Source organism: Molothrus ater, chromosome 14 (assembly GCF_012460135.2).
Source record: "Molothrus ater isolate BHLD 08-10-18 breed brown headed cowbird chromosome 14, BPBGC_Mater_1.1, whole genome shotgun sequence".
Taxonomy (NCBI): Eukaryota; Metazoa; Chordata; class Aves; order Passeriformes; family Icteridae; genus Molothrus; species Molothrus ater.
Genome location: NC_050491.2, coordinates 2236523 through 2254041, shown reverse-complemented (window position 1 = coordinate 2254041; position 17519 = coordinate 2236523). Strand labels below are relative to the sequence as shown.

The 17519-nt window shown below is 47.5% G+C and overlaps 1 protein-coding gene across 2 annotated transcripts in view; it reads left to right on the top strand.

Annotated features, from left to right (window-relative positions):
- The window catches only part of NEXMIF (neurite extension and migration factor), a 176016-nt gene that overhangs the window by 145829 nt on the left and 12668 nt on the right, over positions 1 to 17519 (top strand). For both annotated transcript variants that reach the window (XM_036401991.2, XM_054516338.1), the window contains exon 3: positions 14410 to 14534. In XM_036401991.2, the coding sequence (XP_036257884.1) occupies positions 14459 to 14534 (76 nt within the window). In that variant the 5' untranslated portion in view covers positions 14410 to 14458. The remainder of the gene's footprint in view (positions 1 to 14409; positions 14535 to 17519) is intronic.

Below are 17519 nucleotides of genomic sequence, written 5' to 3'. Positions count from 1 at the left end.
GTCAGTGGTGGGAGCACCCTTCTGCACATGGGAGACTTGTTTTTCTACCAGAAGGTTTTAATCCACACCTCCTGAAGAGCTGCTTCCCCCACACTTGCTGGTGCCTGTCCCACATGGATGCAGCACAGCCCCTTCCCACAGGATCCACCTCTGCAGCACACACTGAATCCAAACAACCTGGGCTGACCCGTGGCAGTGCCCAGGAACAGCCTTGGGGGAGTGGCCCTGCTTGGAGTTTGAATGATGGTTTTTGGTTTATCCAACTCAAACTTTTCATTTTATCTCATTAGAAATCTGAAGTGATGAGCTGGAAAACAAGACAACACAGTGTCACAGCCTCATTGCGTCTCCATGGTGGGAGATTCTGTGTCTTGGAGTGGGAGTTGATGCCCCAAGTTCTCCAGACCCTGGTGGGAGCTGCTGGGATCTCACCTGTGGTGCAGAAGGAGGGACCCATCCATCTTCACCTCAGAGGATGGAGGCACAGGCCCTCCTTGCAGGCTCTTAGGCCACAGAGGGTGCTCCCTAAGGCTCTGTTGGTTTAGAGCTGGGGGAAGGCAGAGCTGAGCAGGGTTTGAGGTCAGACAGAGGCACCCACATGCTCGGAGCAGAGCCTTTCCCCACAGGTCACAGAGCCCTGTCTCTCCCTGCCTCCACTAAAAGGATTTAGAGACAACTTGGTATAAGAGGAATTTTAAATCTTTTTTTGTGTCTGTCGATATTTCCTTGGAGAGATCCCTATTTTTCACCTGGATGAATGGCCTTTCCCAGGTGTGGTTGACACTCAGCATGTCAGAGATGCAGAGCTGCAGCAAGGTCTGTGTGTGCCAACGTGAGTGGCTTTGGGAAGGCACCTGCAGCCTGGGAAAGGCCATGGCCACCAGAAAACCACTTACTTTTCTGGAAATACAGAAACCCTGAGTGTTGTTATCATTGAATTGATGCGAGCAGCCAGCTGGAATCTGGAATCAGCAGGGAAAAACTGGGGAGGCTGCAGCATTCCAGGCAGGCAGGATGATGGCTCCAGAGCAGGCAGCCTCAGCTCAGCATTCCCTGGCTGATCTCAGCTTTGTGTCTCAGCACTGATGTTATTTTAATACAGTCCCATGGCTGGAGTTGCTGTGATTAGCAGAGCAATTTGCAGCGCGTTCTTCAAAATTGCCAATCAGTTTGAGCCCAAAATAGATGGAAGCTGCTGCCCAAAAAAGCCCTGAGTGGTTTTGTGAAGTCTGAGCAGGATTTGAGGTGCCTCTGTGACGTGCAGGATCCCCAAGCTCCTGCCCTGCACCCCTTCTCCTTGCAGAGTGGAGAACCAGACTGTGGAGGCTGAAAGGGAAGCAGGTGTTGTAGGGATTTTGGTAAATCCCTTGGAGGTGGCTGTGTCTCCTTGTGATGCCAAGGTCACACCCTTCCCACCTCCTTTAATCCCAGCAGCAGGGCTGGATTTAGGAGGCTTAGAGGTGAGGTTTAGAAGAGGAGTGACTTTCTCCTCTTTTAGATGGTAACTGTGCACCCTGGTCATCCACTGGCACTGACTTTGAGGGTGGAATTTGCTGGATTTTGGCCACCTCGGGCCAACAGCAGTGGCAGCAGCTGCTGGAGCACCACAGGGTACAGATGGCACCACATCCATGGCACTCTTCCTCCCTGCTGGTGTTTCTGCTGCCAAGCCAGAGCCCGTGGGCTCCACTTCCCTTTGCATTTCCCCTCTCCCTGCTCTTTGCAGGGTGTGGGAGGAATGACAGCCAATGTTCTGGGAGGGGGATGGAGATGTTGGGGATGATGGGGAGCTCTGGGTCCATCACATCCATCTTTCCCTTGGAAACTGAGCTGTGCTGCCCCTTGGGCAAACCCGTAGCCAGGCCCTGCACAAGGGTGGTCACCCTTAAATCCTGGCAGGTGTTTGAGGGTCAGGGTGACACAGGTGGGTGACAGAGGGGACATGAGCAAAGCCCACCCAAGGGGGAACCTCAGGGTGCATCCTGTGTGCTATCTGGTCTTGGTTTTCCAGGGGAATTGGTACAAAACCAGGAATTCATCCTTCAGCTGGAATTTATTAATCTGTTTTCAGCTGGGTTTTGACTTTGTTGAGATCTTACTCTTTACAGCGGGAGGCTGAGAAGTATAGCCAGAAATAAGATGGGATTTAAAGTGATTTAAAATGTGTTTTCGCTTTGCTAAAGAGAAGTTGGGGTTTTTTTTTTTTGTTTGGTTTGACTTTTTCTTAGCAGTTCCATCATTGCTCTCAATTTATCTGGGGTACTTTGGAAGTGACAGTGAAGTGTCCTTGAGAGGCTGGGAACACATTGCTGCTGACTCCTGAAAAAGTTTTTTAAAAGCCAGATTGTTTATTTTGAGGAAAAATGACAAAACCCTTATTTTGTGGAAAGCAAAGCCCTCAGCAGGGCTTGGCATGAGGAGGGGACAAAGAGAGGCCTGGAGCCTCCAGCCAAGCTGAAGTTTCCCTCCCTCACAGCATCCCTCGCCTCGTGAGCACAGATTGGGATACGAGTTTTTTATTTTTACTGAAGAATTGATTTCATGGCTGCCCTAAGTGAGCAGAGCTGTGATGCATTAACTGGTGTCAGGCAGGGGATGTTTACCTATTTATCTTGGCTGCAGCAGTGCCTGTAGTATTTTCTTCCTGTGTTCTCCAAGACTCATTAAACGTTACAAACACCAGCGAAGTCCTAATGAAACAATTGCATCCTCATGGCTTGATATGCAAAGTAACACCTCCAGCAAAGGCTGATAAATGCCTGTCTTTATGATTTTTTCTTCCCACTACATTTGCATGGAGGGGAAACATACTGACTTTCTCTGCTCTGGAGCCAGCTTGGGAGAACTGGGGGTGTTCACCTGGAGAAGGATCCAGGGAGAGCTCAGAGCCCTGCCAGGGCCTGAAGGGGCTCCAGGAGAGCTGCAGAGGGACTGGGGACAAGGATGGAGGGACAGGACACAGGGAATGTGGGCAGGGATGGATGGGATATTGGGAATTAGGAATTGTTCCCTGGCAGGGTGGGCAGGCCCTGGCACAGGTGCCCAGAACAGCTGGGGCTGCCCCTGGATCCCTGAAGTGCCCAAGGCCAGGCTGGACACTGGGGCTGGAGCAGCCTGGGATGGTGGGAGGTGTCCCTGCCATGACAGGGGTGGAACAAGCTGATCCTTATGATCTTTTCCAACCCAACCCATGCCTTGATTTGTGCTCCCCTGTGCCATGCCTGATGCTGCAGGTGGGATGTTGGGGCAGATCCCTGGCAGCCCCGGGTTGTTCTGTTGTTGGGGTCTCTCACTGCTCACAGTGACCCTGAGAATGTTCAAAGTCTCTTTTCCCAGCCTGGGCTTGAAGAAGGAGTCAGGGCTCTTCATTTCTCTGTCTCAAGGTTGTTTATTGTATCTTATCTATAATAAATTTTCTCCTGTCCTGCTGAGGTCCATCCAGCAGGGCAGTTCCAGGCACTCTGCCTGCCCCAGAGCAGGGTTATGTCTTTATACTAAAAACTACGTGTACAATGTTTACAATTCCTTTCCAACACCTATCACCTGTGTTAGACAATGAGCTTCTACTCTAAACCAGTCTGTGAGTGCCACCAGCACAGCAGAAGATGGAGGCCAAGAAGAAGAAGGAGAAAGGCTGGACACGCCCAGTTCCCTCCATCTTGCCCCCTGAACCCCCATTCTAGAAACCCCAAAATCTACTTTTCCACCCTGTGATAACTTCACTATCATTCTGCCTAAACTGTTGTGGCTGGCTGATCTTCATCTAAGGTTGGTGATTTGCTCCACGGGTCACAATCAAACCCACAGGTGTTTTGGGCTCTGTGCCAGGGTCTCTGAGGCCCCTGGCAGGGGTCTCGGCCATCCTGGGCATCCAGAGGGATGTGCTGGGTTCCCACATTCTGTGTCCTCTCCCAGCTCAGGGCTTCATCCCTGTTGGCTTGGGAAGTGGGGCTGGGTTTGTGGCTCCCTGTGCCCTGTGAGGCCGTGCCAGGCTCCCCCAGAGCCGCGCTCTGAACGCCGGGGGAGCCCCGGCCCGGCTGATTGGTGTGGCAGGGTTTGAATTCTGCACTGAATATGACTAATAATCCATGACCTGGCTGTGATTATAGATGAAAGAAAGCTGATGAAGAGACCCTGCAGTGGCACAGAAAGGAATTAGCCATTGTCTAAAGCCGGGGCAGTACCGGAGCATTTGGATTTCACATCTGAGATTCACGGGTGAATAATTCAGCACTTGAAAAAATGCTTCAGCCTCAGTGTGACATCTCCACATCTTCTTTCAGTGATATCCAAGACTTTAACTAAACATTGCTTCCCAGGGAGCTGGGGCAGCTGTCCAGATATTTTTCCTCTTAAATATCAGCATTCCAGATTGTTACCTGGATACAGATGGAGATTTGGGCTGAGATCTTAGAGATGCAATCTCTCCTAATGTGGGATTTTCCCTTCAGAAATCGCCTCCGACCTTCGGCGGAACCCAAAACCTTCCCAAGTAAAATTGAGAGACGTGGCTTTAGATTTAATTGTTGTTCCCATCTAATTGTGGGATCAGCTAAGGCCTGTGGAGTGGGGATGAGGTTGTTTGGTGTGGGGAATTTGGAATAAATGAAACAGTTCTCAAAGGGAAAATGTTGGTGGATTTCTTACATGTGAATAGGAAAGTGGAGGAAAAGTAGGTAGTGTATAAAACAGCCTTGGCAAATGGCTTGATGTTTTCTATAGGGGCCCTGTAACCCTCAAACTAAATCCAGTGCTATTAAATCTCTGCATTTGAGTGGAAAGGAAGAACCACCCAGGAATGGAAGTGTTAAAGTGTTCCCACAACCTCAGCTCCGCTTCCTCCAGCGTATACATTAGTATAAGTCTTTAAATAAATGATCACATATTATTCCTCAAATAATTCATCCATTTTCTGAATTATTAGCTAAAAATGGATGGTATCTTATAATTGTCATCAATTCCAACTCCTTATCGGGCCTAATAAGTTCTTTTCTCGGTGTGATAAGTGTTTTGATCATTTCCTTTTCCTACCTCCCCTGATTCCCTTTATAGTCAGGAGCATTCACTCCTTGGGATGCACATCACAGGATGAGACTGGGAAGCTGTTTTACCTGGAAAATCTGTGGTCCAGCTGTGTCAGCTGCAGGAAACTACTCAGGAAAATAAACCCAAGGCAGTAGGTGCTGCATGTTTCCCTAAGTGTGGCTCACTTTTAAACTCACCTTGCCAGGCAGAGCCACTGCATTGAGGTGGCCTCAGGGCAAAATGGTGATGATGACGATGATGATGTATTTGAGAGTTGCTACCTGCTTGTGTAATTAAAGGTTTTAAAACCAAATGAGCAGAAGTAACCCCAGCTTTGTGCTCTGGAGCTGAAAGCACAGGCATTCCTTTCCAAGCACAAGGAACATGCAGGAATTGCATGAAGCTGGAAGTTTTAAAAAGGAAATCGTATGGAAGGGCCCATCTGCTATCAGTGCAATCATTTATATGTACATAAAAAGGAAAAATCCTTATGAAACTTGGGAGTTGTTCAGAAATATTCAAAGGATCTGGCTAGAAATGGAAATAATGTCTGAGGGGATTTTGTCTTCCGCATCCCTGTGGAACATCACCCTTTTTTGGGGGGATTTCTCACCGTTGCCTCTTTTCTGGCAATCTTTAGTTTCTTGAAGCTGATGGCCTGGGATGTAGCACAAGGCATGGCCCTGCTCATGGGAGCAGGATGAGCTTTGAGTTCCCTTCCAGCCCAAACAATCCTGGGATTCTGGGATTCCATGTCCCACAGTAAGGGCACAGCAGCTCCCTAAACCAGTTCTTTGGGTAAAACATGGGAGGAATGAGCCCTTCCTCCTTGCTCCATCTTAATTCCTTCCTGTGCCTAAGCCAAGCACACTGCTGTTTGGTTTCTATCCGTGCTTTTATGAAAATTATGTGTACTTTAGAAATTAACACTTTTTATCTGGAGTCCACACTGGCTAATTGCTAATAAGAGACAAACGAGATTTGTTAAAGTTTCTCTTTCTCCTATAAAATTTCTAATTTGAAGATATTAGAAAAGAGAAATGTTTACCCCACTAGGGTTACTGCAAATATCCTGATGAGCTTTCACATCCTCCTCCGGCACCAGCCTAATTACCCTCCTTAGCCCAAACTTTAATATATTACAAATTCATATAGAAAAAAAAATTCCTCTTTTCCTCCTTCTTTTTTTAAACCTGGTGTTCTTTTTTTAACAGGGAAAATAAGAGAATATTTCTCATAGGGAAAGAGGCAATGGCAAAATTTAGGACTGAGACTTTTCTTCAGCATGTCCCTGTGAAATCCAACTCTTTGTGCTGTTTTGGCTCTATGCTAATCCATATCTCTAAACAAAGTTTTACACACCCTTCTTCAGCTGAGTTATTTCATAAAACCCAGTGTGTGAGGGACTCTGAAACATCCCCTTTCTTCATCAGCTTCTGTAATCTTAATGCACTTGACCTTGGCCTGTCCTGTTTCCTGATGAGGTTCACAGGAAGAGTTTGTTAAGCTTTTCAGACACTGGTTTGTCAATGGATCCATAAATACAGCAGCAGAAAGGGAATCTGGGTAATAAGTTCATTTAAAATTCATTTAAATGAAGCAATTCTGCTTGATTTAAATGAACTCAAGAAATCTCCATCCCAAACTATTCTTTCCCAAACTATTCTTTCTTTCCCATCAAGAAATCTCCATCCCAAACTATTCTTTATTGGTTTTTGTTATTTTAGAGCAGAGTGATGTATAATTAGCTTTGGAGAGTCCTTGTGTTTTTGTGAGGTTAATACCCCACGATCCTGCTGAATTTTCAACCTTTGCAGATTTATGAGAGTTAGAGTTTTCAATCATTCCACTCTAATTTTCTCAGAAATCCAGGCCCTTAACATTTCTGATTTTATTTAACTTCATATGCAGAGATGGAATGAAAACGACATGTTTGGAATACAGTTGCTTTTAAGGAGGAAAGGCAAAAAGCAACATCATGGGCTGTCTTTGGGCATCTCTGCTACTTAAAGGGAGCTTTGAAAAAAGATGGAGAGAGGCTTTCCAGGCAGGACAAAGAGAGATTAAACTGCCAGAGGGGAGATTTAGATTAGGAATGAAGAGGAAATTCTTTACTGTGAGGGTGCCCAGAGCAGCTGGGGCTGCCCCTGGATCCCTGGCAGTGCCCAAGGCCAGGCTGGACACTGGGGCTTGGAGCAGCCTGGGATGGTGGAAGGTGTCCCTGCCATGGCAGGGGGTGGAACGGGCCTTTTAAGGTCCTTTCCAGTCCAAACCATTCTGTGATTCTATTAATTAGAAATGTTTTTACTTCTGGCCATCACAGCTAAACCAAAGTTTGTGTTCTTACTCATTTTCAGGAGATGAAAATCTCCCCCTCACTTGCCAGTGCTTTTCAAAACTATGCAGCTGCTGACACTAATTATTGCTTCATTTCCTTCCACTTCTATAAAATATGAGAGGATGACCAAAAAAAACCCCAGCAACTCTTCTTAATCATCCTCCCTTGCTCTAGGCAGGAATTCTCTTTATGCTTCTTGTCCTCAGAATGGGGTGCACTCATTGAAACCCTCATGAGGTCCTCCTGGGCTCCTGCATTTCCTCACCCTCATTATTCCCACAGAAATACTTATCCTGCCCCATGTGCAAATTCATCCCACATTTAGTAAAAAGGGATGTTTAATTCTTCCTCCCTTGAATCATCAAGGTTTCCTCAGGTTCTTGGTGACTGTCTGTGGGGATGTGGAGTGGAGCTGTGCTCATCTGAGGCCACAGCCTTTGTTTGTGGTCCTGGGCCATCCTTTTCCCTTCCATCTCCTCAGTCTCTCTGTTCTCCATTTCCCCACGAGCTTCCCCTGCTCTCCAGTGATTCTCCCCTGACTCTTCCCTTTCTTGCTTTGCATTTTGGAGCTCTCCTCCCTGGGCTTTGGCAGCTCTGCCTTCCCTAACCCAGGACAGTATTATGCTGAAGCCCTCCACATTTCAGACGTTCCCTCATGCGTTTCAGCTCCTCCAGGATTTTAATTGCCACCTTTTTCCCTTTGTGATACACTGCTGCTCTTGATGGCTGAGAATACATTTACAGAGAAAGCTCCTTTGGTATTTAACGTGTGCTTTGTCAGGAAGGCTGTAATTTTGTTCACTTCCTTCCTTTTGCCTTTAAGTTGTTTGTGACAGGTCTTGAAACACTCACACCTTATGTCCTCCCAGAGTAAGGTCAGAAACTGTCATTTATTTGAGAGCTGGCTTTAAATAGCCTGTTCTTAATATCATATCTGGGGGTCTGCTGGAGTTGGGGCTTGGGCTCTGCAGTAATTGTTGCATCTGCTTTCAGCTGAGGAAAAGTGGAGGCTTGCTATGAATATTAACAACTCATCCATCCTTTGCACCTTCTGGGAACACAACAGTTCTGAAATTGTTTCCTATTTTAATGGTTTTTGTGTTCTCCATCTTCTTTGCAACCTCCTTTTTCTTTAATCAACTTTATCCCCCCCCTCCAGATTTATTCCTAATTGGAGGCTTTTATCTGTATTTATACCTGAACCTATTCTCAGCTAACACTGGCTCTGTCAGGCCTTACCTTCTTGTAGGGTTTTAGATGTCTCACTGCTGGGATTGACCCACAAAACCCTTCTTTGTTTCCTATTTCTCCTTCAGTTGGGCTTTTCTCTGGTGTGCTCACCATCATTGATAGGAAAAGCCCAGGGAGCTGCTGGGAGATGCAATTTCCTTGTGAGATTTTTCTGGGAAAAGAGCTTTGAAAGCTGAACCCTCAAGTCCAACATCCCTTTGGTGGACTGGAGCAGCACTTGGTGCTGGGCAGAGAGAGGGAGATGGTTCCACACTGTGCCTTTCCTTAGGAACTTCACCTTTCTGACCCTGCCAGATCTGGAAACCTCAGGTACTCTGCATTTTCTTTTCCTTATTTCAGCAAAAATCAGAGACCCTTGGCCTAGGTAGAAATGTAGATTCATGGAAACAGAGCTTTATTCAGAGAGGTGCTGTTAGCATTAAAATGCACCCTCATTTGCTGGCAAGTGAAAATTTTGAGCACTTGTTATGGAATTATAGTGAAAAAACAAGGATCAAATGGCATAACTGGCATCCCCCAGTTATGGAATTATAGTGAAAAAACAAGGATCAAATGGCATCCCTGGAATAAAAAGGATCAGGGGATTTCAGGATCTGGTGGGAAAACAGCATCCTTCAGGGCAGTGAAGCACCAGCCTTCCATTGCTGTGGCTTCTGGTGCCTCACCACAATTTCTCCATGGGAACTCCTGTTCTGTGTCCTGCTGTGGGACTAAAGAGATAAAAAAAAGGGGGGAAAGAACCCAAGAAAAATCCAACCAAGCAGAAAACCCCCAGGCTCTTGTCCTGTGCAGAGGTGCAGCACAGGAGGAGGGGTGTGTGATGTCCTTGCTGCTGAGAGGAGCTGGGTGCTCAGGGATGGGGGGGACAGACAGACAGACAGACAGACAGGTGGCTCAGCATTTTGGGGAGAGCCTGGGGTCTGTTCCCAGGCAGTTCCTGGCTCTGCTCTGAGCTTCTGCAGCAGTTGCTGAGGTCCTGCAGGGGCAGGAGACGTGGCTGGGAGGAGCAGGGTGTGCTGAGCATCCCCCATGCACAGGGAGAGCTGAATCCTCTCCTACTATTACTCCACTGACTGTAAATATCTCAGAGACATTTACATGGTATTTCTTTTTAAGTATATAATGTTTTCATTCAAAAGTATCACAATTCTTAAAAGACCTGTCAGAGGCTCTGACATGTAATTAATTTCTCTAAAGCTCTTTTTTTGAAAGATACAACTGCATATATAGAACACCTGCACTTATTCACAATTCTGCAGGAAAAAAAGGTGCAGCTTCTTCTTCTTCTTTGCTTTCTTCCCCCACTTCTCCATAAAAAGATTCTCCTTCACTTTGGATCCTCCTCTCCATCTCCCTCATGAGCTACAACACTCAGGATGTGGAAGCTGTGTGTAAATAGGAGCTGGCACGTTGGGTTTTGTCTGGGTGTGAGTGGCTTTTTGTCTATTCAGCTTGAAGGGGAAACACTCTTGCAGCTTCAATTCCAGAGCAGCCACCACAGCTCAGGACCTTGTCCACCTCACAGAATTCCCAGTGTGCAGCTGAGCTTCCAGTCATGAGCTCATGGGCTGTTCCTTATTTTCCTTCCTGTGCCTGGGCAGAGTATTGAGCTCTGTGGTGTAATGGTGACACCCAGGAATATGAATGAGGTGATGTTCAAGCAGCACTGGACAAGTACTTGTATTTATAGATGATATTGAGATGTAGATACATAGATTTAAGTGGCCAGGCACTGGATTCTGTGGCAATCATGACCAACTCATTTGTTTTATCCCCTCTAAGTGCATCCAGGGCATCCTGTGACCATCCCTGGTTCTGCTGGGAAGTGCCATCAGCCAAATCACTGCTGCTGCCCAAGGCAGAGTCTGCAGGGGCAGGAACCCTCTCCAGCAGGTCCCTTGGCACAATTCCTCCTTGGGCTGGCATCTGGGGATCTGTGGAGCTGGAGAGGCTGAAGGGGATGTCACCTCCCCATGGCACCTCTGACAGAGAGCAGTGATGGGCCTGTGTGCTTTGTAAACGTCCACTCAGAAAAGCTGCAGCAGAAAATGGGCATTTCCTGGCTGACAAAGAAGCAAAGCAACTTGTTGCTCTCTTTGTAGAGGGCAGCCATTGAGCAGACACAATTTTTTGGTTGTCTAAAAGGATGGAATTTCCCCTTTTGTCTTTGTAAAATCAGTGTTAGCATGAACATGCTTAAATCCAAAGTTTGGATGGGCTTAAGTGAGCAGCAGCTCCATCATTTATGTGACTGGAGGTGAGTGAGGGAATGTGTCCAGGATTTGTAGCTTTGCAATTTGGGTGTTTCCTTCTCTGTTCAAGGGTTCCTTCCAGCCCTGATCATTCTGGGATTCTGCAGTTCTGGGAATTTCTAGAACAGGAAATAATCTGATTTTACTCTGAGGAACTGGTGAAGGGACATTCCACCAGGACCTTGCTCTGTGCTGGTGCAGCCTCAGCTGGGACAGCATTTTCCAGCCATGTTTGCCTCCACTCCAGCAGCACCAACACCCTTAACACCTCTTGAGTGTCTCAGGAGGTTTTTTAAAAGAGAACAAAAGCAATCTTTCGGGTTTCTTGGCCCCCTGGATGAAGGACCTGCTGGAAGGCAGCAGGAGGTTTGTGGCAGAGGCTCCATTTTTGTGTGCATGTGGGCTGATCACTAACATGGTTTTGTACGGCCCTGTTAGCACTAGAAATAGGAAAATTGACAGGAATTGTGAGGAATGCGGTATTTCCTCAGCTGTGATGCTGAGGGGTTTTAGAGGCACTTGCAGACTTTCACCTGACCTGGGCAATAGGGCTGAAAGGGATTTCTCCAGGTCAATGAGCCCTGGGTGTTGCTGCCACAGCTCTGCATCCTGCCCTTCTGTCCATTAATTTGTCCATCTTGTGCTTAAAATGAGTTGGATTATTGTTCAGCTCCACTGCTTGCTTCCTGCTGCTCCTTCCCCTCCATCTCCTTGCTGGCCAATGACTCTGTGCTGCCAGCTGTGATCTTAGCAGCCCAGTGCCCTGAAGTCCATGGTGCAATCAGCAAAAGTGCTTCTGAATTCTTCCCTGTGCCTGAGCATGCTGTGCCTGTCCTTGAAGCACAGGCAGCCCCTCTGTGCTCCTGCCCTCCTCCTCCAGAGGCTGCAGCTCATCTGACCCCACGTCCCTTCCACCCACCATCCTCTTCCTCCATCCACTCTGGCTCCAGTCAAGTTCACAAACTTGGAGCTGGTGCCTGAGTTTCTTCCTGCCAGCTCTCCATAATATCCTGACCCCAGCAGTGCCTCTCTTCAGTGCCTGCCACCATCTGAAATTTGTATTCTCTCCTTTTTGTACCTCAGTCTTGTGTTCTGTGCTCTCCTGCTACCCAGTGTATTCTCTGCCCTTATCCCCCAGACCTCTCCTGCTTTCGTTTTTCTTGCCTGGGACCAGCTGTTCTTCTCCTCTTTGTTATCCCCAGCCTTCTGTTCCTTCCTGCTCTGCATCACATCCAGCCCCTTTGTCAGCTTCTCTTTCCCAGTTGCTGCCGGTTCTCCCCGTCCCTTTTGGGGTCTCACACTGGTCCCAAAGGTCCCCTTGTTCAGCAGGTCTCAGCAAACTGGGGCTGTCTGTCCCATCTGTACCTCACTCTGTCTGACCCTGTGGGCAGGTGGCCCACCTGGACCCTCCTCAGTTCTTCCCAGCTGCTTTTTCTGGAGCTCAGCTCTGCTCTCTGGGTCACTGCAGTTGAGGAAAAGGCTTCTCCCCAAGCACATCCCCTTTGTTGCTGCATTTCATTGTCTTCATTGTCTTCTCCAGCCTTTGGATCTCTTCCACCAGGAACATCCCTGGGGTGTTCCCTCCCCCTTGTGCACACACATCCCCAGAAATCATAAACTATGAGATTAAGGGTCTGTGAACTCTCCCTTGGTGCCTGGGTGCTCATTGCTCTCCCCCATCTGTTCCTGCTCTCTCCATGAGGGCTGGCCCTTGAGTATCCATCAGAATCAAGGAAAGATGGACTCCTCCCTCATGGACAGGGCTTGGAGCAGCCTGGGGCGGTGGCAGGTGTCCCTGCCATGGCAGGGGGTGGCACTGGATGGGCTTTAATGTCCCTTCCCACCCAAACCACTCTGTGACACCTCAGCCCTCACCTCCCAGCAGCCAGTGGTGGTTCTCTGGTCCCCTGAGACCCCTCTGGTTGTCCCAAGGCTGACAATATTTTATTAATATTTTCATTAATAGATATTCTAAAAAACTTAATGTATTAATACTTCTCCTAATTAAGGCACATTTAACAGGCAGGAGATATTATCAAGGAGACACAAAGCTGCAGCCTGTCAGTGGCAGATGCAGAGCACCTTCCACACTCAGACATTAATCCCCTTCATGGAAAAATAACTCTGATCTCTGGCCTGGCTTTTGGAGCCTCTCCTGCTGCAGCATGTCAGCAATGAGAGGGCACAGAGGGAGCTCAGGCTGTGGGGAGGGTGCTGGCAGCACAGGGGTCTCACCCCAGCAAACAGGCTGGTGCTGGAGAGCTCTGAGATGGGGATTTGCATCAAAGGAAAACTCTCGGGGTTAGTTAAATATTCCTCTAAATATGCAAAGGAATGGAGTTACTGATGCTTGTTATTCTTATCTTCCTCTCGGTGTCACAACATCTTGAAGTTGGGTGAAGGTTTCACTTACTAAGGCGGTTGTAAAGATTTCACGTTAATTAAGAGGACTCCACTGCAAATCTGAATATGAATGAAGTTTGGCTGCTGAACCCCAGGGCAATGAGTGCTGTGGGAACGGCAGACACTGACAAATGTTGATGTGAAAAGTAAAAAGCCAAACAAAAAAAAAAACAAACCCAAACTCAGAAAAACACCTAAACCAATACTGCAATCTAGTACCTGCTCTGTGAGAGAGAAAAAATTGAGTTTGAGTCACCAGAAGAGCACAAAATAGATTTTGATTTGGATTTGCAGTCAAAGAGGTGAAATTCTGTCAGTCAGGATCCCTGATGAGGGTTCTCCAGTGCCAGCCCTGCCCAGGTTCCAGCCACATCACTCCATAGGCAGGTGGTGGCTTTGAAGGGTGGGGGGCCCTCAGAGGAGGAATGGGGAGATCTGGGCTGGATCCTCACCTCAGGTTCCTTGCTCTGGTGAAGCCCCACCAGCCTGGAGTGCTCAGCACTCCCTGGAGCTGGAGCTGCACCCACTGGGGGCAGCCATGGGGGTCTGGGCAATGGGGCTTCCAGGGATGGAGCTCCCATGGTGATCTGCGACACTGGAGGTTCTTTTCCACAACAAAATGCTTTTTGGGGAAGTTTTCCATGCCTGCCAGTGCTTGGAAGGGCTGACAGTGAGGGTGAGCAGCTGTCACTCCACATCTGTGGTTTTTGCAGCTCCATCATAGAGTTGTTGTTGAACTGGGGTGAGTCCTCTCCTTCATCTCTGCACTGGTCCATCTGGAGATGGGTGACCTTTCCTGGCTGGACATGACTAAAGTGCCTTTGCACAGCAATTTTGGGTGATGTGGAGGGTCCTGCAGAGGTGCTGAGCACCTCTCCCCCTCCCAGAGCAGGACCTGGGGGAAGGAAATGCTGATAACACAACATTTTCACCTTGCTGAAAATACATGGGACTTGGCTTTTGGAGTGGAAAAGTGACAAGCTGAGAGCCTAAATAAATTGGATTTGTCCTCTTAAGGAGGCTGCAGGCAGCGTGTGAGGCTGTGTGGGGGTGTTTTATTGTTGTTATTTTTTATTCACGGTTCCTTGAGCTGATCCTGGGGATTGCACTGACTGTGGTTGTGTTTCTGGAAATGTGCAGGTTGGCCAGATGCACTGGGGCATGGAGTGAACAGAAAGAGGTTAAATTGATGGATGACCAACAAGAGCAGGATTGTGCCTCAGAAGACCAAGAAACTATCCTGATTAATGGGGTGAAAGAAAATGGTAAGGAACTTAATTATGGTACATGAGGGAGCAGCGACAACTTGGAAGCCAACTTATTTTCCTAATTCCTTTTGTGCATTTAATATTAGCAGTTTGTGGGTATCTCTGCAATGTGGAGCAGGGGAGTAAATGGGTGTTTTCTGCCCAGGAATCATTCCAGCCATAAATCTACACCTTTTTAGGCCTTAACAAGAACTGCTCTTACCTGTGCATGGCTGGAAATGTTTATGTGCACATGCAGTTTGAATTAGAGATTTTAATTTGGTTTCTTGGAGGAAAAAGTCATCCAGGACTTTGTAGCCCCTCTATCTGTTGGGAATTTTCCCCTCTCTTGGCATTACAATCCAATATTAGCAAGATTTAGCTGAAGGATACTTAGTCCCTACAAACTGGGGGGAAATTAGAGATTGGGTGGGAGAAAGGAACTGGAATGAGTGGGAAGGGAAGGTTGGATTTGTGAGCTCGTTCCTGCCTGTGTCCCATCACCCAGCACATGGGATTCCCTGTCCTGTAGTCCCTTTTCTGCACAGTGTTCCTGGGAGCCAGCAGCCAGGTGGGGAGGGATCAGCCCCTTGCAGCAGCCTCCCAGAATGCCCAACTTTGTATCTATTTCATTGATTCTATATTTGCTCTCAGAATAACTAATTAGGAGTAACAGTGCTCAGCTGTCTGAAACCCTGATTGAAATAAATAAGCTTCCAAGCATTTTCTGAGGTCATTTGGACTGTAATCTCTGGCCACAGTAAATGCAGAGGGGAGGCAGAGCCTGATGCTTTCATTCTTCAATGTATTTTATGTTTAATTTCATGGCTTTTTACATTTTGTATTGGCCCATAAATCTTGAGATAGAGAGATAGATATATTTTATTTATATATAAATTTGATCCTGTTAGATGTCAAGGACTTGGTCCTCTGACATATGTTCAGATCTTTCTGTCAGCTCTGTACAAGTTGGTAGAGACAAATGTTCTTTGCCAAAACCTTGGAGCAGCTCCAGCCACGTGGGTGCCCATGAGGACCCCACAGCTGGTGCTGGTGGCAGGTGATGCACATGCTCACCCTTGTTTGCCCCTGGGATGTAATTTGGGAGGTTCTGTCCCTGTCAGCCCATCCCCTTCCTGACTACCCAGGGTGAAGCTGCAGCTGCTGGAGCTGCAAAGGGATTTTGTAGCCATGGTCCCTTTGTCTGAGCCAGGGGACAGCAAAGTCAGTGCTGCCCTGCTCAGCAAGGAGGGGATTTTTAGAGCCTCACACCAATTCCATGGAATTCAATTAAACAGGGCTTTAAAAGTGCTTTAATTAGACATAACACTGCTTTAGGTTAGAAGAGACCTTAAAGCCCATCCAGTGCCACCCCTGCCATGGGCAGGGACACTTTTCACTATTCCAGGTTGCTCCAAGCTCCATCCAACCTTGGACACTTGCAGGGATCTCTGGGCACCCTGTGCCAGGGCCTCCCCACCTTCAGAGCTCAGAATTCCTTCCCCACATCCCACCCCAGCCTCCCCTCTGTCAGTTTAAACTTTCAGTTTGAACACTGCTGTGTGGGAGTTGCTGCTGAATCCAAGGCCAGGAGCCAGCACAAACTCTGGAGCTGCCACCTCCCCTTGCCCATGTGCTGTGGGGTGGATGCTGAGGGAAACTGGGAAAAGTTTTGGTTTTGCATTTTCTGTGTGAACTGTATTCCCTTGGAGCATCGCTTGAACACAGGCCTGATTTTAGGCTGATATGGAGCCCCAGAAAATCAGGGTTTGGCACTTGTATTTTCCAAGAGTTAAGTTCACTCACACAAGTATAAACCTAAAGAAACACCCAGAGAGGGTTTATTTTATATAATAGCAGCTTTGCCTATTGAACACAGCTTTTGAGATTGAATTTCAGCTTTCTGCCTCCCCCTTCTTTGAGTCTTACAGCATTCACAGACATTCTTCTTTTATCCTCAAATTTTCCATGCTTCCTGTCAGCTCCAAGCTGATTTTTATTTTATTTTACTTCTGAAGTGGAACTGCACTGGTTAATTTGTTTTGGTGCTTAAGGAAAAAGATACCACCTCTGCATTTCTGATCTGAAGACTGGTGGGAGGGACTCAAAAATCAGCTTTTTTATTTATTTCCTTTTTTTAACCATTTTCAAGCAAGCCAGTCTGGCCTTTCCCAAGTCATATGTGTTGAAGATGATGACAGGCATTGCGCTGCACTTCTGGCTGGAGTTAGGGAGGCTTTGGGAAAAGGTTTAAAGTCCTGGGAGCGCTGTGAGGCTCCAGCTGCAGTTTGTGCTTTGTTCAGGCTTCACCGATGGCTCCATCCCTAAGGCCCCTGTAGCACAAAACTTACTGGAGTGAAATGAGGGGGGTTTTGATCTCCTCCTGGAAGGAGTGGGGCAGGCACCCCACTCCTTCCATGGCATCCTGTTCCTTTCCATCCTCCCCACCTGGGGCCTTTCCTTTGTGCTGGTGGTACCTGTGCCAGCACCAACCTCCCCTCCCCAGGCTGCCAAGGATGCAGGAGATTCACTTTCCTCTCAGTTTGGAATAAGAGCACTAGTGGAAGGTCGCAGCAGCCAAATAAATCCCTTTGCATGCTCCATTTAATGCCAAGTCCTGGTGCTCCAGTTGTGTTTTAAAGCACTTGTCCCTCCTTGGAAAGCTTTGGCTCTCACCCCTCTGCCTTCAGCAGAGCCACCAAAAAGGAGGGACCTGAGCCATGACAAAAGCAGCGGGCTCAGAGTCGGCAGAGCTCTCTGGCTGGGATGAATGCACTCATTGGAATATATTTTTTTTTAATACAGAGATATCAGAGCGTGTTCATGGATGAAAAGACATTGTATTTAAATTTCAAGGGTCATACTGTCCGTTGAGCCAGGAGTCAGATAAAAGTACATTCATAACTTTATTCTGCCATAAAAGAAGCGCAACGAGGTAAAACTAAAAAAATCCTTAGGTTAAAAAATCCTTACATGACTAAAAAGGCATTTTTAGCGATTAGG